Source organism: Aquarana catesbeiana, linkage group LG09 (assembly GCF_042186555.1).
Source record: "Aquarana catesbeiana isolate 2022-GZ linkage group LG09, ASM4218655v1, whole genome shotgun sequence".
Lineage (NCBI taxonomy): Eukaryota > Metazoa > Chordata > Amphibia > Anura > Ranidae > Aquarana > Aquarana catesbeiana.
In genome coordinates this window covers 18,393,795-18,417,259 of record NC_133332.1, presented here as the reverse complement: position 1 = coordinate 18,417,259, position 23,465 = coordinate 18,393,795, and the positions used below count along the sequence as shown (strand labels likewise).

The window sequence follows — 23,465 nt, the reverse complement described above, 5'->3', positions numbered from 1 at the left end:
AACCGTACCAGGCCGCATGCCCTCAACATGGGGGGGTGCTTTGGGGGAGGGGGGCGCCCTGCGGGGCCCCCCACCCCAAAGCACCTTGTCCCCATGTTGATGAGGACAAGGGCCTCTTCCCGACAACCCTGGCCGTTGGTTGTCGGGGTCTGCGGGCGGGGGGCTTATCGGAATCCGGGAGCCCCCTTTGATAAGAGGGCCCCCAGATCCCGCCCCCCCACCCTATGTGAATGAGTATGGGGTACATGGTACCCCTACCCATTCACCTAGGGAAAAAGTGTCAATAATAAAACACACTACACAGGTTTTTAAAATAATTTATTAAACAGCTCCGGGGGGGTCTTCCTCCGGCTTCGGGGGTTCCTCCGGTTCCTCTTCTCCCGGCGTCCGGTTGGTTCTTCTCCGCTCTCTTCTCCCGGTGTTCCAGTTCTTCGGCCGGCTCCTCTGCTGTCTTCAGGTAGCTCTCTTGCCAGCAGAGGTCTGGGCTTCTGGGCTTCTGGGCTTCTGGGCTTCTTCCCTCTTCTCTTCTCCAGATGTTGACACGACGCTCTCTCCGGCTGGACTGCTCTCTGAGGGCTCCGTTGTGACTTATATAGGCGGAGACCCCGCCCCCTAATGATGTCACAGTCCCTGGGCATGCTGGGACTGTGACGTTTTAGGGGGTGTGGTCAACATCGCCCGGTGACCACGCCCCCTAAAACGTCACAGTCCCAGCATGCCCAGGGACTGTGACATCATTAGGGGGCGGGGTCTCCGCCTATATAAGTCACAACGGAGCCCTCAGAGAGCAGTCCAGCCGGAGAGAGCGTTGTGTCAACATCTGGAGAAGAGAAGAGGGAAGAAGTCAAGAAGCCCAGAAGCCCAGAAGCCCAGAAGCCCGGACCTCTGCTGGCAAGAGAGCTACCTGAAGACAGCAGAGGAGCCGGCCGAAGAACTGGAACACCGGGAGAAGAGAGCGGAGAAGAACCAACCGGACGCCGGGAGAAGAGGAACCGGAGGAACCCCCGAAGCCGGAGGAAGACCCCCCCGGAGCTGTTTAATAAATTATTTTAAAAACCTGTGTAGTGTGTTTTATTATTGACACTTTTTCCCTAGGTGAATGGGTAGGGGTACCATGTACCCCATACTCATTCACATAGGGTGGGGGGGCGGGATCTGGGGGCCCTCTTATCAAAGGGGGCTCCCGGATTCCGATAAGCCCCCCGCCCGCAGACCCCGACAACCAACGGCCAGGGTTGTCGGGAAGAGGCCCTTGTCCTCATCAACATGGGGACAAGGTGCTTTGGGGTGGGGGGCCCCGCAGGGCGCCCCCCTCCCCCAAAGCACCCCCCCATGTTGAGGGCATGCGGCCTGGTACGGTTTAGGAGGGGGGGGGCGCCCGCTCGTCCCCACCCCCCTTCCTGACCGGCCGGGCTGCGTGCTCAGATTGGGGTCTGGTATAGATTTTAGGGGGGACCCCACGCCGTTTTTTCGGCGTAGGGGGTTCCCCTTCATAATCCATACCAGACCTAAGGGCCTGGTATGCCCCGCGACGGGGCTCGCAAGGTGTCAATCTTGCCGATAAAAGCGGCAAGATTGATTTCCTTTTCTAGTCCCGTCGCACATGAGTCACGTTCAAAATGAACGGACTTGTCCGTGTGTGGGCAAGTCCGTTCATTCCGAAAGTCCGCCGTACCTCCGGCGAAAGTCCGTCGGAAAGACGGGCGGACTTAGCCCGCCAGAAAAGTCCGGTCGTGTGTGGGCAAGTCCGTCCGTTTTAAAGTCCGGCGCACCTGGCGGACAAAGTCCGTCAGAAAGTGTGCCGGACCAAGTCCGCCGGAAAGTCCGACCGTGTGTACGCGGCATAAGGCAGCAACTTCTTAAAGGGGTTGTTCACACAAAACTGATAGAGCAGCGTTTGGTAGATGCCGAAGAGGTAAACCACATAAAAGTCTCTCCGATATCTTGACAATTTTATTGGTGAGTTACTGGGTCTGCACACTTGCTGTGCTCATTATGGGGGGTTCACACTATCTCTGCTTGATCTTTATATGGGACACACCTAAATAGTCAGGAACACCCAAAACTCCTAGGTGGACAGGAACAGAGCTGGAAATTATGGCGAGGTGATCTTGCTGTTGGAGCATCAGGACATATAAGACAAGACATATAAGGACCCTGGGGCTGGCTCACCAAACCATGCTCAACCTACAACTAAAATAAAACTTTCTGGCTGAAGGGACCCTTTGTTCTTATATTAAAAAAAAAAATTTGAATGTTACCTTTGACCAGTTGATCTTCTTCATGGCAGTCTCTGGAGTATACGCTTTCTTTGGCTTCATTCCAAAGGGTAAAACTACGGGTGGTGGAACCATAGGTCCAGGAAACCTTCCACCCCCGAAAGGTGGAGGGGGCCGTGGGCCTCCAAAAAGAGGTGGAGGAGGTGGAGCACCAGGAGGTCCAAAGCCAGGCGGTGGAGGAGGAGGAGGAGGGCATCCTCCTGGAAGAGGTGGAGGTGGTGGAGGACCAGGGATCGCTCCACCAGGAAAAGGTGGTGGAGGAGGCGGAGGTGGAGGCCCTCCACTTGCTGGTGGTGGTGGGGGCCCAAGTTTAGCACCCTGGAACAGAAAACAGAAATAAAACAATAAGGTGGCATGGTAATATTGTTATCAATAAATAGGCAGTTCCTACTCAAAAACACGACTGTACAAACAATGCTATGTAACAATACAATAACTGACGACCAAGGCCTTTCCTTAATCCAACTCCAGGATCATTTCCACAGGCCACAACCCTCCCTGCACACCTCACTTTCTTGTTTCATCAAAGATTGTGCAGATACATTAAAACTACACAGTGTGCATGGGTTTGAGCAGTGCATGTGTATCCTCCTGTTTGGAGGACCATTGTTGTGTGTAAACTACATATCCTATTCATACAGTACAGGACACAGGCTTCGTATTCATAGACCCTGGGTTATAGGCTTGTTCCTTCAGGTGATTTGGCACTGACAAAGCTTTGAAGGACACCCCCTGCGCAACCCATTATATAACCCCACCCTACTCTGCGAGCCCCTAGTTTTTGTATCTTAAGGTGATAGACCTTTTTCTCCTTCACAGAGAAATCCTCATATTTGGATGCCCAACACGGTCTGTGAACTATAGTTTGGTGCATGCAAGGCTCAAGAAGTACAAAAAGAACTTACTGGATCTTTACTTTCTCTTACCACATGACATTATGCAATGAGGATTGGATGACGTTGTACCATGTGATGAGCTTGATACATTTGGTATCTTGTGAGTAGAATACTTACCATTTTTATTAATAAAGCAATGGTTTTGGGATAATGCACTAGGTCTGTGCACCCTCTCTTTCCTTTTGTGGTTCCAGTTGTCCAGACTCCCCCAGTCTTAAGAGGGCAAGAAGACGAGGTGTATCCATACCAGCCAGGATGGAAGTTCAGTTTACTTACATTGTGTGGACCCACTCCTAAGCATGGGAGGTTTTTGTGTTTGTGACTATCTGAAGGCTCAAGATATATAAGTATAAGTGGTTGAGAGGCACCGCACACCACTAGATCAACTGGTAAAAAGAAATGTGAACAGTCTCGGCCTTGGGTTTTTCCTAAGCCCTTTCAACTGATGCATTTTGCCCTGCCAATCAGGGCTTAATCGTAGAGAAAGATCATCATTCTCTATGATTAAGCTTTGATGGGTGGGGCAAAATGCATGAGAGACAGGGCTTAGGAGGAGCTCAAGGTCGAGACCATTCACATTTCTTTTCAATGGTTGAGCTAGTGGTGTGCGTTGTCTTCCATCCCCTCATACTTTTCTGCTTCTTGGATTAAGCACCCTTATAGTCTTGTAAGACACCGGATCCACCAAAGCACCTTGAGCGGCGCTATAAGTGGTATAGGGTATAGTGAGCATACATCAAGAAGTAGAAGTGTTGAGCTGCTCGCTGCCGTCAATCAAGTTCTATAGGCCCAAAAAGTGTAAAGACGCCTGCTGGTAGTTCATAGAACTACAGGAGGGTTTTCTATGATGGACAAGGCCAAAAGACAGAGGCTGTATGATGCTGGGCATCCTCCAACCAAGAAGTGGGACAGCAGGAGAGGGAAATTAACAAGTTTGCACCTGTACAGCAGCATGGAGAAGGCCAGTATATCAAGTTTGAGGAATAATCTTAAAAAAAGAAAATGACAGTTCCTTAGTGGCCCATCAATGCAGCCTGATCAGTGCCCATCAGCTCAGCCTGTTCAGTGCCAATAAATGCAGCCTGTTCAGTGCCCATCAATGCTGCCTGTTCAGATGCCCATCAATGCAGCCTGTTCAGTGCCCATTAGCGCAGCCTGTTCAGTGCCCATAAGAGCAGCCTGTTTAGTGCCCATCAGCTCAGACTATTCAGTGCCCATAAAAGCAGCCTGTTCAGTGTCCTGCAGCTCAGCCTGTTCAGCCAATAAATGCAGCCTGTTCAGTGCCCATCAGCTCAGCCTGTTCAGTGCCCATCAATGCAGCCTGTTCAGTGCCCATCAATGCAGCCTGTTCAGTGCCCATCAGTGCAGCCTGTTCAGTGCCCATCCATGCAGCCTGTTCAGTGCCCATCCATGCAGCCTGTTCAGTGCCCATCCATGCAGCCTGGTCAGTGCCCATCAATGCAGCCTGTTCAGTGCCCATGAATGCAGCCTGTACAGTGCCCATCAGTTCAGCCTCATCAGTGTCCATTAATGCAGCCTGTTCAGTGCCCATCAATGCAGCCTGTTCAGTGCCCATCAGCTCAGACCTGTTCAGTGCCCAGCAACAGAGCCTGTTTATTGCCCATCAATGCTGCATGTTTAGTGCCCATCAATGCAGCCTGATCAGTGCCCATCAATGCAGCCTGATCAGCGCCCATCAGCTCAGCCTGTTTAGTGCCCATAAATGCAGCCTGTTCAATGCTCATCAGCTCAGCCTGTTCAGTGCCCATCAATGCAGCCTGATCAGTGCCCAGAAGCTCAGCCTGTTCAGTGCCCATAAATGCAGCCTGTTCAGTACCCAGCAGCTCAGCCTGTTTAGTGCCCATCAGCTCAGCCTGTTCAGTGGCCATAAATGCAGCCTGTTCAGTGCCTAGCAGCTCAGCCTTGCCTAGAGGAGAGGAGATGGATTATACAGAGCAGACATCTCCTGTTTACCCCACGCGGCCAATATCCTCAGATGAAGCTCCACCTCCTATGATAGACCTCCCCAGTTAGCTGCCTATCATAGGAGCCAGTCCAGGAGGCGGGACTTTGTCTAAGAAACAGGTAAGCAGGAGATAACCGCTCTGTGCAATCCGGCGACACTCACCCCCCCCTCCCCGTTCGAAACAGCCCAAGCCCCAATGGGCTCAGCAGACTTAACGGAGAATGGGAGGGGAGGCACCACCGCACTGGATCGATATTTCACAGCCCAGGCAAATAAAGAGTAGGGTGACCAGACGTCTCCAGCCCTGCAATCCGGGGACAAAACTGGGGACAGACTTCCTCCGGGGACAGTGTCCTCAATCCAGGGACTGTCCCCGGAAACCGGGGACATCTGGTCACCCTAGATTAGGCTGCATATTGCTGCCTGTACCCCCATTAGGGAGATTCACCCTCTCTACTTATCCTGGTGACCATAATCACTAAAAGTGAAAATTCCACATTTTGGGATGCCGCCAAAAAAGGAATAGAAGGGAAAACATCCAATGGGGACACTAGTTTTAGTGACCCTCACTTTGGAGCAATTTCGACTCACTTCCTGTTTTGGTTTTGGGACAGGAATTGGAGGGAAATCTTCACAATGGGGCACAGATGGCAAAGAAAAACTATTAGGGGTTATAGGTTAATAGCTTATTAAAAAAAAAAATCTGCAAAAAGCCTGAAAGCCTGAGGACTACTGGGGGAGGGGGAGCCAGTGATTGCATTTTACTGCTCCAGTCCAATTTTGCGAGTCATTTCCTAGCTAGAAATGCTCATTAAACACAACACTCTGATACAATATTTAGGTGGATTAGCATGTAATAGATTCTTTTTTTTATCTCAGCAGTCCATCTGACGGATTCAGTTTCACCGCCCTGAAAAGAGACAGCCTCCACGGGGCACCTTCACTTGTAGACATAATATTTTAACTGCGATATGTTAAAACGAAACTTAAAGGGGAACTTCAGTCATTTTTTTTCAACTTTCCATCTATTAAATCTTCTGCCCTTGTTGTTGTTTTAACTTTGGATAGTAAAACTTTTTTCTGCCAGTAAATACCTTACACAGCCCACTTCCTATTTCTTGTTCAGTCATTAGTCTAGGCTTATGACATCATGCACAGTCCCCTCTCTCGCACTCTAGTGAGAGTTTGCCAGGGAGGGAGGGGGGGATGAGTCATAAGAGGGCCAATGAGAGCTGCAGAGCTGGAGGTGTGACTCTGTGTGTCTGTGTAAATCCAGGAAGTGAACAGGCAGCAGCTTCAGCTGCCCACAGTTAAAATGGCTGCAGCCAGACTCAGTGGAGGGAGATTTCTGCAGCATATTTGGCAAGTACAGAACCGCAGTATATATAAAATAATATGCAAAGTGGTTCAGAATGGCAAAGATGTTTTTATTACAAATTATGTACTGCCGTTCCTCTTTAAAAATGATGTTGCTAGCCTCAGTAAACAGATAACAATTGTATTGCATTGTATTGTTTTTGTATTGTATTTACTTTTTTTACTTTCACGCTTCTTCAGTTGCTTCCTGGTTTCTGGCTTAGGCTAAAACGATGTCATACATCTCAGGAGTCTTCATGGGAGGAGGGGCAATCTCAGCTACGCATGCCTGAGCTAAGGGCAGATGGATTCCAGGAAATAAATGCTACATGAATCATTCATCTGCCATTACTCAAGATGGCTGCAGCTGGAAATTCTAGGGGGTGATTTTCAAAGGTGATTTCCCATCAAAATAAAGCATGGAGACATGGATGGATGCGGGAGTTTGCACTGAATATTAAAAAAAATGATTTAAATAGCGTTTTCAGTTTGTGGTGCTCAGAAATAGTTTATTTCCACTTTAAAATTGGTTCATGGGAAAAATCTAACCAAAATATGATTTTTCTGGAATCAGAAATTTTTTTTTTCTTTTGCTGAAAAATGTATTAATAATTTTCCATGTAACAAAGCATTCATTTTTCCTCACCCCCTGATAATTATACATTTTTACCGAACACGGCCCTATTATTGGCCAGCTTTCGTCAATACATGGCCAATTAGTGGTGAATGGTCTATCATTTCTATTAACTGCATTGACTCTGTATCTGGAGAGATAGTTGGGCTGGAAATCCATCGCAGATCCAGGAGAAAAATCAGGCCAGAGACGCTGAACATAACAAACCGCCGCCGAGCGCCTCTCGTTTTTTTTTTTATGTTTTGGATGTTCCTGGCAACAGCAGAAAGAGAATATAATTGCGAGAGCCTAAATTATCATCGCAAATCTGTCATGTTCACATTATCACTGCTGCAGAAAATCCAACTGCTGAAATTATTATTATTATTTTTTTTTTTTCCCTCGCAGCCTGGCCGAAATGCCAAATGAACTGGAGCTCGCTCTCGCACGTTTTCCACGTCACGTGTCGCGTTGAGACGAAGAGGTGATTGGCTTGAGGATCTGGCAGGGCCATGCAATGTGGGCCAATCACCTTCAATTAATGCCTTAAAGGGACAATCTGATCAAAAGCAGTATTCTAGCTGTTCCTCAGATACCTGGGACATCTTGTCACCCCAATGTAATGCGCATTACGGTAAAACACGTGTTCCTGCAAGATGGTGCGAACAGGTCTCCAAAAAGCAGAAGGATGTGAAACAAATACAATGTATATTTTTGTTGTGGGACAAAATCGGGGACATTTTCTTTTCCAGGTGACAGCTCCCTAAAATCGGGAACTGTCCCCAGAAACTGGGCATGCTTGGTTATAGTGATTTAACCTGTGTTACAGTAAGCACATGTTCCTGCAACAAGATGGTGTGAATGGGCCTGCAAAAATCAGAAGGATATGAAATAGATACAATTTAAAAATAGCTTTTGGATGAAATTGAGGGCATTTTTTTTCTGGGCACAGCCCCTAAAATCCAGGACATTTTTTCCTGGGCACAGCCCCCTAAAATCCAGGGCATTTTTTTCCTGGTGATAGTCCCTGGAAACTGGGGACATCTGCTCACCCTTATTTAGGGTATGTTACAGTAAAGCACATGTTCCTGCAACCAGATGGTGTCACATGGCCCTCATAAAACAGAAGGATGTGAAATGGATACAATTTACATTTGGCTTTGGGATGAAATTGGGGACATTTTTTTCCTGGGCACAGCCCACTAAAATCCAGGACATTTTTTCCTGGGCACAGCCCCCTAAAATCCAGGACATTTTTTCCTGGGCACAGACCCCTAAAATCCAGGACATTTTTTTCCTGGGCACAGCCCCCTAAAATCCAGGACATTTTTTTCCTGGGCACAGCCCCCTAAAATCCAAGACGTTTTTTTTCCTGGGCACAGCCCCCTAAAATCCAGAACATTTTTTCCTGGGCACAGTCCCCTAAAATCCAGGACATTTTTTTCACGGTGATAGTCCCTGGAAACTGGGGACATCTGGTCACCCTTATTTAGGGTATGTTACAGTAAAGCACATGTTCCTGCAACCAGATGGTGTCATATGGCCCTCATAGAACAGAAGGATGTGGTATGGATACAATTTACATTTGGCTTTGGGATGAAATTGGGGACAATTTTTTCCTGGGCACAGCCCACTAAAATCCAGGACATTTATTCCTGGGCACAGCCCCCTAAAATCCAGGACATTTTTTCCTGGGCACAGCCCCCTAAAATCCAGGACATTTATTCCTGGGCACAGCCCCCTAAAATCCAAGACGTTTTTTTCCTGGGCACAGCCCCCTAAAATGCAGGACATTTTTTCCTGGGCACAGCCCCCTAAAATCCAGGACATTTTTTTCCTGGGCACAGCCCCCTAAAATCCAGGACTTTTTTCCCCGGTGATAGTCCCTGGAAACTGGGGACATCTGGTCACCCTTATTTAGGGTATGTTACAGTAAAGCACATGTTCCTGCAACCAGATGGTGTCATATGGCCCTCATAAAGCAGAAGAATGTGAAATGGATACAATTTACATTTGGCTTTGGGATGAAATCGGGGACAATTTTTTCCTGGGCACAGCCCACTAAAATCCAGGACATTTTTTACAGGACATTTTTTCCTGGGCACAGGCCCCTAAAAGACAGCACATTTTTCCTGGGCACAGACCCCTAAAATCCAGGACATTTTTTTTCTGGGCTCAGCACCCTAAAATCCAGGACAATTTTTTCCTGGGCACAGCCCCCTAAAATTCAACACCTTTTTTTCCTGGGCACAGCTCTCTAAAATCCAGGACATTTTTTTCCTGGTGATAGTCCCTGGAAACTGGGGACATCTGGTCACCCTTATTTAGGGTATGTTACAGTAAAGCACATGTTGCTGCAACCAGATGGTGTCATATGGCCCTCAAAGCAGAAGGATGTGAAATTAATGCAATTTACATTTGGCTTTGGGATGAAATCGGGGACAATTTTTTCCTGGGCACAGCCCCCTAAAATCCAGGACATTTTTTCCTGGGCACAGCCCCCTAAAATCCAGGACATTTTTTTCCTGGGCACAGCCCCTAAAATCCTGGACATTTTTTTCCTGGGCACAGCCCCCTAAAATCCAAGATGTTTTTTTCCTGGGCACAGCTCCCTTAAATTCCTGGTGATAGTCCCTGGAAACTGGGGACATCTGGTCACCCTTATTTAGGGTATGTTACAGTAAAGCACATGTTCCTGCAACCAGATGGTGTCATATGGCCCTCATAAAGCAGAAGGATGTGAAATGAATGCAATTTACATTTGGCTTTGGGGTGAAATCGGGGACAATTTTTTCCTGGGCACAGCCCCCTAAAATCCGGGAATGTTCCTTGGATACCAATGACATCTTGTCACCCCAATTGAATGTGCATTACAGTAAAACACATGTTCTTGCAAGGTGATGGTGTTAACAGACCCCCATAAAAGCAGAAGGATGTGAAACAGATACAATTTATCTTTGGGACAAAATCGGGGGCATTTTTTTTCTGGGGACTGTCTTCGGAAACTGGGGACACCTGGTCACCGTAATTTAACCTATGTTATGGTAAAGCACATATTCCTGAAATGAGATGGTGTGATATGGCCCTCAAAAAGCAGAAGGGTGTGAAATGGGTACAATTTATATTTGGCTTTGGGATAAAATTGTGGATATTTTCTTCCCAGGCACGGCCTGCTAAAATTGAGGACTGTCCCCAGAAGCTGGGGGCATCTGGCCACCCCAATTTATTGTGCATTATTATAAAGCACATGTTCCTGCAACAAGATAATGTAAATGGGATCTCAAAAAGCAGAAGGATGTGAAATGGATACAATTTATATTTGGCTTTGGGATAAAATCAGAGACATTTTTTTTCTTTTTTACCTGGGCACATCCCCCGAAATTTGAGGACTGTCCCCAGAAACTGGGGGCGTCTGGTCACCCTGATTTATTGTGCATTATAATAAAGCACATTTTTCTGTGACAAGATAGTGTGAATGGAATCTCAAAAAACAGAAAGATGTGAAATGGATACAATTTACATTTGACTTCGGGACACAATCCGGAACATTTTTTTCCTGGGCACATCCCCCTAAAATTGAGCACTGTCCCCAGACACTGGGGGCGTCTGGTCAACCCAATTTAATGTGCGTTATAATAAAGCACATGTTCCTTAAAAAAAAAGAGGATGTGAAATGAATGCAATTTATATTTGGCTTTGGAACGCAAATCGGGGAAATTTCTTTCCCAGGCTTGGCCCACTAAATTGAGGCCTGTCCCCAGAAACTGGGAGCATCTGGTCACCTCAATTTAATGTGTGCTATGATAAAGCACTTTACTTAAAAAGCAGAAGGATGTGAAATGAATACAATTTATATTTGGCTTTGGGGCGCAAGGGGGGAATTTTTTTTTCCTGGGCACGGCCAGCTAAAATTGAGGAATGTCCCCAGACACTGGGCGTGTCTGGTCATTCAGAACAATTTAATACAGTGAGGAAAATAATTATTTGATCCCCTGCAGATTTTGTAAGTTTGTGCATTTACAACGAAATGAAGGGTTTATAATTGGTATCAGAGGTGTATTTTAAATGATAGACACAGAATATCTACCAAAAATCCAGAAAAAACACACAATACAAATGCTATAAATGGAGTTGCAGTTCAGTGCGTAAAATAAGTACAGTATTTGATCCTCAAGCAAAAAATTACTGGTGGAGAAACCCTTGTTGGCAGGCACAGAGGTAAGACGTTTCTTGTAGTTGGTTACCATCTCAGGAGGGATTTTGTTCCGCTCTTATTTACAGATCTTCTTCTCTAAATCCTTAAGGTTTCTCAGCTGTCACTTGGCAACTCAAAGTTTCAGCTCCCTCCATGAATTTTCAGTAGGCTTAAGGTATGAAGACTGGCTAGGCCACTCCATGACCTTAATGTGCTTCTTATTTCTCTTCCACTCCTTTGTTGCCTTGGTGGTAGGTTTTGGGGTTATTGTCATGTTGGAAGACCCATCCACGACCCATCTCCAGTGTTCTGGCTGAGAGAAGAAGGTTCTCTTTCAAGATTTTACAATACATGGCCTCATCCATTGGCCCCTCAACAGTGGCGGCCTGTCCATAGGGGGCGCATGGGTGCCGCCCCCCCTCCAGGCAGTCCCAAAAAAAAAAAAAAAATGTCAAAAAAAAAAAAATGTTTTTAATACTGGCCCTTTAAAAAAACAAAACAAAAATAAAAGGTCCTTTAGTGCACTGTGCGCGGACGCCGGACACAGTGCGACGCCGAACACATTGCACTAAGGGGAAGCGCCACGTCTATGCAATCACGAGATTGCAGACGTGGCGCTGCATTTGCGGGCATTAAGCCCGCCTTGCGGCGCTTTCCGAAGCGCCGATTAGCTTCCGCCCGGCAATCGTAGTATATGTTACTACGGCCGGGCGGTTTGATTGACATCTCAGTTTGATGTCACTTCCTGTTCTCATTCTCCCATTGCGCCTGGGAGAAAGGAAACAGGAAGTATGAAGAAGACACCGCTGGAGAGGACAACGGCAAGGTAAGTAGTACACTACCACTGTGCTCCCGTGGAGAACGGGGGGGGGCTGCACGGGCTGCATTGGGGGACACATGCAAGGCTGCATTGGGGGACACAAGCAATGCTGCATTGGGGGACACAGGCAATGCTGCATTGGGGGACACAGGCAAGGCTGCATTGGGGGACACAGGCAAGGCTGCATTGGGGGACACAGGCAAGGCTGCATTGGGGGACACAGGCAAGGCTGCATCGGGGGACACATGCAAGGCTGCATCGGGGGACACATGCAAGGCTGCATCGGGGGACACAGGCAAGGCTGCATCGGGGGACACAGGCAATGCTGCATCGGGGGACACAGGTAAGGCTGCATTGTGGGACACAGGCAATGCTGCATTGGGGGACACAGGCAAGGCTGCATTGTGGGACACATGCAAGGCTGCATTGGGGGACACATGCAAGGCTGCATTGGGGGACACAGGCAATGCTGCATTGGGGGACACAGGCAATGCTGCATCGGGGGGACACAGTTAAGGCTGCATTGTGGGACACAGGCAATGCTGCATTGGAGGACACAGGCAAGGCTGCATTGGGGGACACATGCAAGGCTGCATTGGGGGACACAGGCAAGGCTGCATTGGGGGACACAGGCAAGGCTGCATTGGGGGACACAGGCAAGGCTGCATTGGGGGACACATGCAAGGCTGCATTGGGGGACACAGGCAAGGCTGCATTGGGGGACACATGCAAGGCTGCATTGGGGACATAGGCAAGGCTGCATTGTGGGACACAGGCTCTTTCTCCCAATCCTTCTCTGAATCATTTAGATGTTCATTGGCAAACTTCATACGGGCCTGTACATGTGCCTTCTTGAGGAGGGGGACCTTGCAGGTGCTGCAGGATTTCAATCCATGGCAGCATATTGTGTTACCAATGGTTTGTTTGGGGACTGTGGTCCCAACTGCCTTGAGATCATTCACAAGCTCCTCCCGTTTAATTCTGGGCTGATCCCTCACTTTTCTCATGATCATTCTTACCCCATGAGACAAAATATTGCATGGAGCTCCAGACTGAGGGAGATTGATGGTTATTTTGTATTTCTTCCATTTGTGAATAATCGCTCCAGCAGTTGTATCCTTCTCACCAAGCTTCTTGCTGATGGTCTTGTAGCCCCTTCCAGCCTTGTGCAGACCTATAATCTTATTCCTGACGTTCTTTGACAGCTCTTTGGTCTTGCCCATGGTGGTGATGTTTGAATGGAAGAAAGATATTCTGTGGACAGGTGCCTTTTATACACATAACGAGTTGTCGTTAGGAGCACCTTCTTAAATTGACAGGACTAATCTGTGTACCACAAGAGCACCTACTGTAGCCAGTCTGTGGGAGCCAGAATTATTGTTGGTTGGTTTGGGGAACAAATACTCATTTTAATCTCTGAACTGCAACTCAGTTTATAACATTTGTATCCTGTGTTTTTTCTGGATTTGTGGTCAATATTCTGTCTCTATCATTTAAAATACACCTATGATAAAAATGATAGGCCCTTCATTTTTTGTAAGTGGCTCATGTTCCTGCAACTCGGTGGTGTCAATGGGACCTCAAAAAGCAGAAGTAAGTGAAATGGATACAATTTATATATGGCTTTGGGATGAAATCAGGGACATTTTATTTTTTTTTTCCAGGGACATCTGGTCACCCTTATTCAACGCGCATTACAGTAAAGCGCATGTCCCTGCGATGAGATGGCGCGGACGGACCATCAAAAAGCAGAAGGATATGAAATGGATAGAATGTATTTTTGGCTGTGGTTCCTTTATAAAGGACAGTGGAGAACACAAAGGCTTTCCTGTGCCTTTGCTCTGCACACTTAGCAGCCTCCACAATCCGGATAAAGTGACTTGTCAGCAGCCGTGTTTGTGAACAAAGCGCAATTTCTGAAAAGCCCCGGACTGAGAACTTAAGCCACCAACAAAAAAACATTCCCATCTATTTTCCACCGCAGCTTCCTTGCATCGCCGAAAATCAAAACTTGCCAAGTTTTAAGCAGTGACACGCGGGATCCTTCCTCGTCCTTTACAGTAATACCCCTCATTCCTTACAGGAAGTACATGTGGCCATAAGGCACCGCGCTATACTTTACCCATCTATATATGGCAACACAAAGCCATTGATTCCTAGGAATTTGCTCAATCCCCGACATGGAGAATGGGCTGTCTCATAGACTTCCGTCTGTCTTCCTCATCTCCCTTCACTTGGCACCTTTGGGATTCGAGGACGGCTTGTGACCCTTTTCAAAAATCACAATGTTGTAGAAAATCGGTTTTCTCTGTATTTTTGCTTACTGAAGTGATTAAAAAAAAGTATAACTTTTGCTCTCCACCCACTGTTACATAAGTCTGGTTAAAAAAGACATCTAGTTCAACCAATAAAAGGGAAAAATATATATATATATATATATATATATATATATATATATATATATATATATACATATATCACTGCACTGTTGAACTACAAATTCCGGCATGACTATTAAGATCAGAACTATTCAACTTTCAAGGTCCTTGAGGGCCACATACAGTATATGCTGGTAATATATAGAACAGATGGAAAAAGGTTCAGAAATCGCTTTTAGTTTCAATATTTCTTGCTCATGTTGCTGAGCAGCCAGCAGTAGAAAAGCCACAATTTTTGCCTTGTGGAGGAGAGCAGCACTGCCTTAACCCTCTTGGGCATGGAGTTTACCAGAGCTTCACAGGTTGCCACTGGAGTCCTCTTCCACTCCTCCATGACGACATCACAGAGCTGGTGGGTGTTAGGGACCTTGCGCTCCTCCACCTTCGGTTTGAGGATGCCCCACAGATGCTCAATAGGGTTTAGGTCTGGAGACATGATTGGCCAGTCCATCACCTTTACCCTCAGCTTCTTTAGCAAGGCAGTGATCCTCTTGGAGGTGTGTTTGGGGTCGTTATCATGTTGGAATATTGCCCTGCGGTCCAGTCTCTGAAGGGAGGGGATCATGCTCTGCTTCAGTGTGTCACAGTACATGTTGGCATTCATGGTTCCCTCAATGATCTGTAGCTCCCCAGTGCCGGCAGCACTCATGCAGCTCCAGACCATGACACTCCCACCACCATGCTTGACTGTAGGCAAGACACACTTGTCTTTGTACTCCTCACCTGGTTGCCCCCACACACGCTTGACATCATCTGAACCAAATAAGTTTATCTTGGTCTCATCAGACCACAGGACATGGTTCCAGTAATCCATGTCATTAGTCTGCTTGTCTTCAGCAAACTGTTTGTGGACTTTCTTGTGCATCATCTTTAGAAGAGGCTTCCTTCTGGGATGACAGCCATGCAGACCAATTTGATGCAGTGTGCGGCGTATGGTCTGAGCACTGACAGGCTGACCCTCCACCCCTTCAACCTCTGCAGCAATGCTGGCAGCACTCATACGTCTATTCCCCAAAGACAACCTCTGGATATGACGCTGAGCACGTGACCTCAACTTCTTTAGTCGACCATGGCGAGGCCTATTCTGAGTGGAACTTGTCCTGTTAAACCGCTGTATGGTCTTGGCCACCATTCTGCAGCTCAGTTTCAGGGTCTTGGCAATCTTCTTATAGTCTAGGCCATCTTTATGTAGAGCAACAGCAATTTTTTTTAGATCCTCAGAGAGTTCTTTGCCATGAGGTGCCATGTTGAACTTCCAGTGACCAGTATGAGAGAGTGAGAGCGATAACACCAAATTTAACACACCTGCTCCCCATTCACACCTGAGACCTTGTAAGACTAACGAGTCACATGACACCGGAGAGGGAAAATTGCTAATTTGGCCCAATTTGGACATTTTCACTTAGAGGTGTACTCACTTTTGTTGCCAGCAGTTTAGACATTAATGGCTGTGTGTTGAGTTATTTTGAGGGGACAGCAAATTTACACTGTGATACAAGCTGTACACTCACTACTTTACATTGTAGCAAAGTGTCATTTCTTCAGTGTTGTCACATGAAAAGATAGAAGAAAATATTCACAAAAAATGTGAGGGGTGTACTCACTTTTGTGAGATAATGTAAGTACATGAACCTTTCTTTATATTACTCCTCCAGACTGACATCCACCCATCAAGGCATTTTCATATCTGCATTTCGTGAACTCACGTTTTTGCATGTGTTGTCATGCTGCACACCTAGGGCAGCCCATTCTTTTCATTGAGCCGCCCTACACATGACAAATGTGCCAAAGTAACCCTTGGACCTATTTGGGCATCGAGCTGGATATCGTGCAATTTCATTACAGAATAAAATAAAGAGTGTTTCGTGCGACAACGGGCAAACATTTTTGGCTTTTCATCCCCCCCCCCCCCCCCAAAAAAAAAAAAAACAAAAAAGAACAATGTAAATGGTTTTATACATATTTAGAGCAGATAGTAGTGTTCTTTCTCCTCCACTTATCTATAGATATTTACCTAAAAGAGATAAATTGAGCCATTAACCCGCACGTTTATGGGATTTCTGTAAACGGCCTAACCTGATCCACCCAGGCTCCAGGAATCAAAGGCTGTTTAATAAATAATCCCTATGTATAATTCAAGTCTTGCCATAGAGCTCCCTTCGCCGTCCGTTTCCTGGCAAGGCGGCGTTCAGGAATGAGATTGATCAATAGCAAATTGCCACTGATTAGATTCTTAACCTACACGCTCAATTTAGGGCCCTTTATCGTCGGCATTAAAAAAAATAAATAAATAAATAAAAGAAGTCGTCCAAGACGCTAATGACAGCAATAAAAACACTTTTTTTTTTTTTTTTTTAATTCCTCGGCAATTTAAGCAAACTTCATCTGCGTCGATGCGGTCAAGCTCGACTTCGTAATGAGCCTTACAAATCACGTCCAGGAATCGATTGCTAGCAGTCGAGGTCAGAGAGGGGAGCAGACTGTGCAGAAGACGGCTGAACCGAAAATTTTTTTTTTTTTTTTATCCGGATGCCAAACTTTTTACCGGGGGCGGCCCTCTGGGGTGTTGAGTTTGAGGAACAAAAGTTATTTCTTCTAAGGAAAACTTCAGGCAGATACAAATGAAACAAATTACAGCAGCTCTGTATTCATGAATAGGTCATTAAATAAATGTATGGTTTTTAAATACAAGCAGCAGAAGTACCTAAATGTACTTGTTACCAATCTCCTGAAGACTCTGTACAGCAGGGCTCAGACCTGGAGTTAGAGAAGCAGCACAGAGAACTAATGAGTTGCGCTACAGTGTTCCAGTGCCAACAAGGAACGTGCTGATAGGAGGAGAGAGTAGAGAGATTACCTCAATAGTCGGCTGCTCGTCCTTTTACTGTTCAGTCACAGGATGTACAGTTCCTTGAAAAAGTATTCCTACCCCTTGACATTTTCCACATTTTGTCATGTTATGCCCCGTACACACGATCGGACATTCCGACAACAAAATCCATGGATTTTTTTCCGACGGATGTTGGCTCAAACTTGTCTTGCATACACACGGTCGCACAAAGTTGTCGGAAAATCCGAACGTTCTGAACGCGGTGACGTAAAACACGTACATCGGGACTATAAACGGGGCAACAGCCAATAGCTTTCGTCTCTTAATTTATTCTATGCATTCGAGGCACTTTGGGCATCGGATTTGAGTACACACGATCAGATTTTGTTGTCGGAAAATTTTATATCCTGCTCTCAAACTTTGTGTGCCAGAAATTCCGACTGAAAAAGTCCGATGGAGCCCACACCCGATCGGAATTTCCGACAACACAATCCGATCGCACTTTTTCGGTCAGAAAATCCGACCGTGTGTACAGGGCATTACAACCAAAAAAAATACATTTATTTTATTGGAATTTTAAGTGATAGACCAACACAAAGTAGCACATAATTGTGAAGTGGAAGGAAGTGGAAGGAAAATTATAAACGGTTTTCCAAATTTTTTTACAAATAAATATGTGAAAAGTGTGGCGTGCATTTGTATTCACCCCCCTTTACTCTGATACCCCTAACTAAAATCTATTGGAACCAATTGCCTTCAGAAGTCACCCAATTAGTAAAAAGAGTCCACCTGTGTGTAATTTCATCTCAGGATAAATACGGCTGTTCTGTGAAGCCCTCAGAGATTTGTTAGAGAACCCTAGTGAACAAACAGCAACATGAAGGCCACACCAGACAGGTCAGGGATAAAGCTGTGGAGAAGTTTTAAGCAGTGTTAAGTTATAAAAAAAATTCCAAGCTTGGAACATCTCACGGAGAACTGTTCAATCCAAAATGGAAAGGAGTATGGCAAAACTGCAAACCTACCAAGACATGGCGGTCCACCTAAACTGACCGGCCGGGCAAGGAGAACAGTCATCAGAGAAGCAGCCAAGAGGCCCATGGTAACTCTGGAGGAGCTGCAGAGATCCACAGCTCAGGTGGGAGAATCTGTCCACAGAACAACTATTAGTCGTGCTCTCCACAAATCTGACCTTTATGGAAGAGTGACAAGAAGAAAGACATTGTTAAAAGAAAGCCCTAGGAAGTCCCATTTTAAGTTTGCAAGAAGCCATGTGGGGGACACAGCAAACATGTAGAAGAAGGTCCTCTGCTCAGATGAGACCAAAATTTAACTTTTTGGGCTAAAAGCAAAATGCTTTGGTGGTGGAAAACTAACACTGCACATCACCCTGAACACACCATCCCCACCGTGAAACATGGTGGTGGCAGCATCATGTTGTGGGGATGCTCTTCTTCAGCAGGGACAGGGAAGCTGGTCAGAGTTGATGGGAAGATGGAATGAACCAAATATAGGGCAATGTTAGAAGAATACCTGTTTGAGTCTGCAAAAGACTTGAGACTGGGGTGGAGGTTCACCTTCCAGCAGGACAACGTCCCTACACATACAGCCAGAGCTACAATAGAATGGTTTAGATCAAAGCATATTTATGTGTTAGAATGGCCCAGTCAAAGTCCAGAATTAAATCCATGCCACTTTTGGTCCTTCCATTCCCTGTGCTCAACTCTATTGGTGTTTGGACCAAAGGTATAAGGGAAGCTCTTTCACCATCTTCGCCTACTAACCAGGTATGTGTTAGGACCATCTTACTCTAGCATTGGTGTAGCACACACACCCTTGACCGAACTGTCCATTTTGTCCCAGATCCAGTTCCCTATGAGGTACATGGCAGCCAAGCACAAAGCAGTTCCACGGTCTCACAGCACAAGAAACAAGCGGTGAGTGTATTTTTTGTAGTTTAATGAGTAATTAACTTGGTTAGGATGCAGGGCAAGCCTTAGGATACTCCAAATTTTGTGTAAAGTACAATAGAGAATGCTCTCTGACTATGACTGACTCTTCAGGGTGAAACCCCTCTTGAGAATAAAGATAGGTGAACTACAGCTCAATGGACTCCAATTCATGGGCAAACCTGAGCCAGCAAATTTGGAACAGTCTTTCCACAGGTTAACAAGGAAAGCAGTCACTGGGATCTCTCACTCATCAGGCCTTTACTCACTGTGCCCTAGGTACCTGAGTGCTTTCCTGCTGTACCACCGGCTTCTGTACTGTGAGTCTCCAGACCAGAGCCTCTCTGGACTTCCTCCAAGTAGCTCCCAGCAATGTTAGATGTGAGTCCCTCAGATCTCCCTGAGTTGGGTCCCCGATGGCCTCCTTGGGCTAAGTCTTCTCCACACAAGACAAGGACCCTGCTGTTCTAGGCCCCAGGCTATTTATACACACCCCAGTCCCTTACTGGTCACTTCTCCTCTGAGGAATTGGCTAAGGCTGTATGAATATGCAAGTTTAGGGTCTGCCTCTTCCAACCCATTAAATTGTAGAACTCATTAGAAATTAAGGCGAAGCAGTCAAGCATGCAACCAGCAGAACCCAGAACAGCCAAAAGCAATCAAAATTCACTCCACTGGCTACAGAGGAGCCTAAATCCTGTTAGTAACCAAACTACAAGGGTGCTTCATTAGTACGATGATGTGTGCATTCAGACTACCTAAAAAACAAAATGTTGTCACCAGACCACCCAAAACTGATATTTTAGATTTGGTATCTGCTAAAAAATGAGGCTGGCTATATCTTCTGTCTTTCAGCTCTTAGTGAGACCCTTGCACTGATTTCCCAGGACATTATAAGGGGCTCCCTCCACCCTTCTGGACTTATGTATATTATATAATGGAGAAAGTAATAAAAGGAACTAGAAGACATAAAGGAGATCAGAAAAGTCAGAGAAATCTCAGCACGTGTTCCAGGACGAAGACCCAAACTATCGAAGCAAGAAGGTCAAGTATGACGGCCAGGCAACTGATTTTTTTCAAAAGGAGAGCTCATCAGTTTCAGCATCCATGTTCCTCTCAGCATGGGTCTCCTTTAACAGTTTAGAAGAGGATACATCAGTCGGTGATACAAAGTAAAGAGTGTTCTCAAACTTCCTAATTGCATTCCGCAGACATGCTACCCAATCACTTAGTGCCACTTCACTGGAAGACTTTTAATTACCTACAAGTGATCCAGAACAGGAGTGGATTATGTGATTTTGACATCCTTCTTTGGTGCAATAATTAAAATAAAAGCATAGTAAATAAAAGAGCAAGTTAATTAACTTATTGAAAATAAAAATGGAAACTTTTTTTGGCAACTAATACTGGTGACTACTAAATATTCTATAAAAAGGGAACTTCTTAAGGTCTCTGTTGTGTTTTATCTCTATATTTTTGCTACATTTTGCTTCTGTAATCGCCTATCATTTGTTCGGTTGTTCATAGTTAGCCATCGGTTTGGAGTTTAGGTGATATCCTTCATTTACTAACTTGAGTTATTAAAGATGCAAGCTTCCATGATATCTTAGATCCATCTGTCAGGCTTTATACATACTGTATATATCGCTTCTAATACAAGCTTTCTGCATCTCTGCATGTTAAAAAGGAAACTATAATGGTTTAGACTGGAATTGTATTTTTTTTCAAGGATGACTAAATCCAAAAACAAAACTGTAGTATATTGCCATAACCTCAAGATATGACCCAATGCCTGAGACACAACACTAGGCAGTGGCTAAAGTTGGTGTCACCTGGAGCGGTAAAACATGGTGTCCCCCCCCCCCCCTCCCCACCCGCCCACCCAATAATTACCAATTATCCAACACAACATAATGTATAGAGTACAGGGGTCAGAAGCAAGTAACAAACAAAACAACATATGGAGCGCAGCAGTCAGGATGAGTCCCCAGGATACATTAGAGTTTATAATTTAAATTAGATTAGAGTTTGGAATTTATAAGATGCCATCCACAGCACTTAACTCTTTAATGTACAATGTGCTCATACTGTATATGGATAGAATGAAAACAGGATTATATATATATATACACACTGTATTACTAAAAGTATTGGGACGCCTGCCTTTACACGCACATGAACTTTAATGGCATCCCAGTCTTAGTCCGTAGGGTTCAATATTGAGTTGGCCCGCCCTTTGCAGCTATAACAGCTTCAACTCTTCTGGGAAGGCCGTCCACAAGGTTTAGGAGTGTGTCTATGGGAATGTTTGACCATTCTTCCAGAAGAGCATTTGTGAGGTCAGGTACTGATGTTGGACGAGAAGGCCTGTCTTCCTTCTAATTCATCCCAAAGGCGTTCTATTAGGTTGAGGTCAGGACTCTGCGCTGGCCAGTCAAATTCCTCCACCCCAAACTCGCTCATGCATGACTTTATGGGCCTTGCTTTGTGCACTGGTGCGCAGTCATGTTGGAACAGGAAGGGGCCATCCCCACACTGTTCCCACAAAGTTGGGAGCATGAAATTGTCCAAAATGTCTTGGTATGCTGACACCTTAAGAGTTCCCTTCACTGGAACTAAGGGGCCAAGCCCAACCCCTAAATAACAGCCCCCACACCATAGTCCCCCCTCCACCAAATGATTTGAACCAGTGCACAAAGCAAGGTGTCCAAAGACATGGATGAGCGAGTTTGGGGTAGAGGAACTTGACTGGCCTGCACAGAATCCTGACCTCAACCCAATAGAACATCTTTGGGATGAATTAGAGCGGAAACTGCGAGCCAAGCCTTCTTGTTCACATCAGTGCCTGACCTCACAAATGCGCTTCTGGAAGAATGGTCAAACATTCCCATAGACACACTCCTAAACCTTGTGGACGGCCTTCCGAGAAGAGTTGAAGCTGTTATAGCTGCAAAGGGTGGGCCAACTCAATATTGAACCCTACGGACTAATGCCCCGTACACACGGTCGGACTTTGTTCGGACATTCCGACAACAAAATCCTAGGATTTTTTCCGACGGACGTTGGCTCAAACTTGTCTTGCATACACACGATCACACAAAGTTGTCGGAAAATCCGATCGCTCTAAACGCGGTGACGTAAAACACGTACGTCAGGACTATAAACGGGGCAGTGGCCAATAGCTTTCATCTCTTTATTTATTCTGAGCATGCGTGGCACTTTGTCCGTCGGATTTGTGTACACACGATCGGAATTTCCGACAACGGATTTTGTTGTCGGAAAATTTTATCTCCTGCTCTCCAACTTTGTGTGTCGGAAAATCCGATGGAAAATGTCCGATGGAGCCCACACACGGTCGGAATTTCCAACAACACGCTCCGATCGGACATTTTCCATCGGAAAATCCGACCATGTACACGTGGCATAAGACTGGGATGCCATTAAAGTTCATGTGCGTGTAAAGGCAGGTGTCACAATACTTTTGAGTATATATATATATATATTTTTTTTTTTTTTTTATTAATAATGAATAAACAGGTATCTGTGTAGAAATCAATGAGAAAGCCTGGGGGCGTTTTCAAACAAAGGAATTTTGCTGTTAGGGATGAGCTTCGTGTTCGAGTCGAACCCATGTTCGACTCGAACATCGGCTGTTCGATCGTTCGCCGAATTGCGAACGTTATGGGCCGTTCGCGCTAAATTCGTGTGGCGCGTCACGGCCCATAATTCACTGCGGCATCGCAGTGCATTGCTGGCTGATGATTGGCCAAGCATGCACTATGACCCGCATGCTTGGCCAATCACAGCGCCGTCAGTAGAGAGAGCTGTAATTGGCCAAAGCCAGGGTGGCTTTGGCCAATTATGGCTCAGGGGATTTAGTACACACCCCACACTATATAAGGCCGCCTGCACGGCGGCCCTGTGTAGTGTGTGTTCCGGTGTGCTGAGAGATAGAGAGAGAGAGAGAGACAGTGTCATTTGATTTGAGTTAGATAGATTAGGCAGAACAGTCAGTCAGTTAGCTGCACTTACAGTGTATTGTGTATATATATGCATCCCAGGTGTTGCATATATATATATACACTGTATTCAGTTTAGCTAGATCCGTTCCTGTTATCTTCTA

General features: G+C 45.9%; 1 protein-coding gene across 4 annotated transcripts in view; it reads right to left on the bottom strand.

Moving 5' to 3' along the window:
• Positions 1-23,465, bottom strand: part of DIAPH2 (diaphanous related formin 2) — a 1,573,862-nt gene that overhangs the window by 1,029,231 nt on the left and 521,166 nt on the right. For all 4 annotated transcript variants that reach the window (XM_073598133.1, XM_073598134.1, XM_073598135.1 and 1 more), the window contains one exon: positions 2,262-2,597. In XM_073598133.1, coding sequence (XP_073454234.1) covers positions 2,262-2,597 — 336 coding nt within the window. The remainder of the gene's footprint in view (positions 1-2,261; positions 2,598-23,465) is intronic.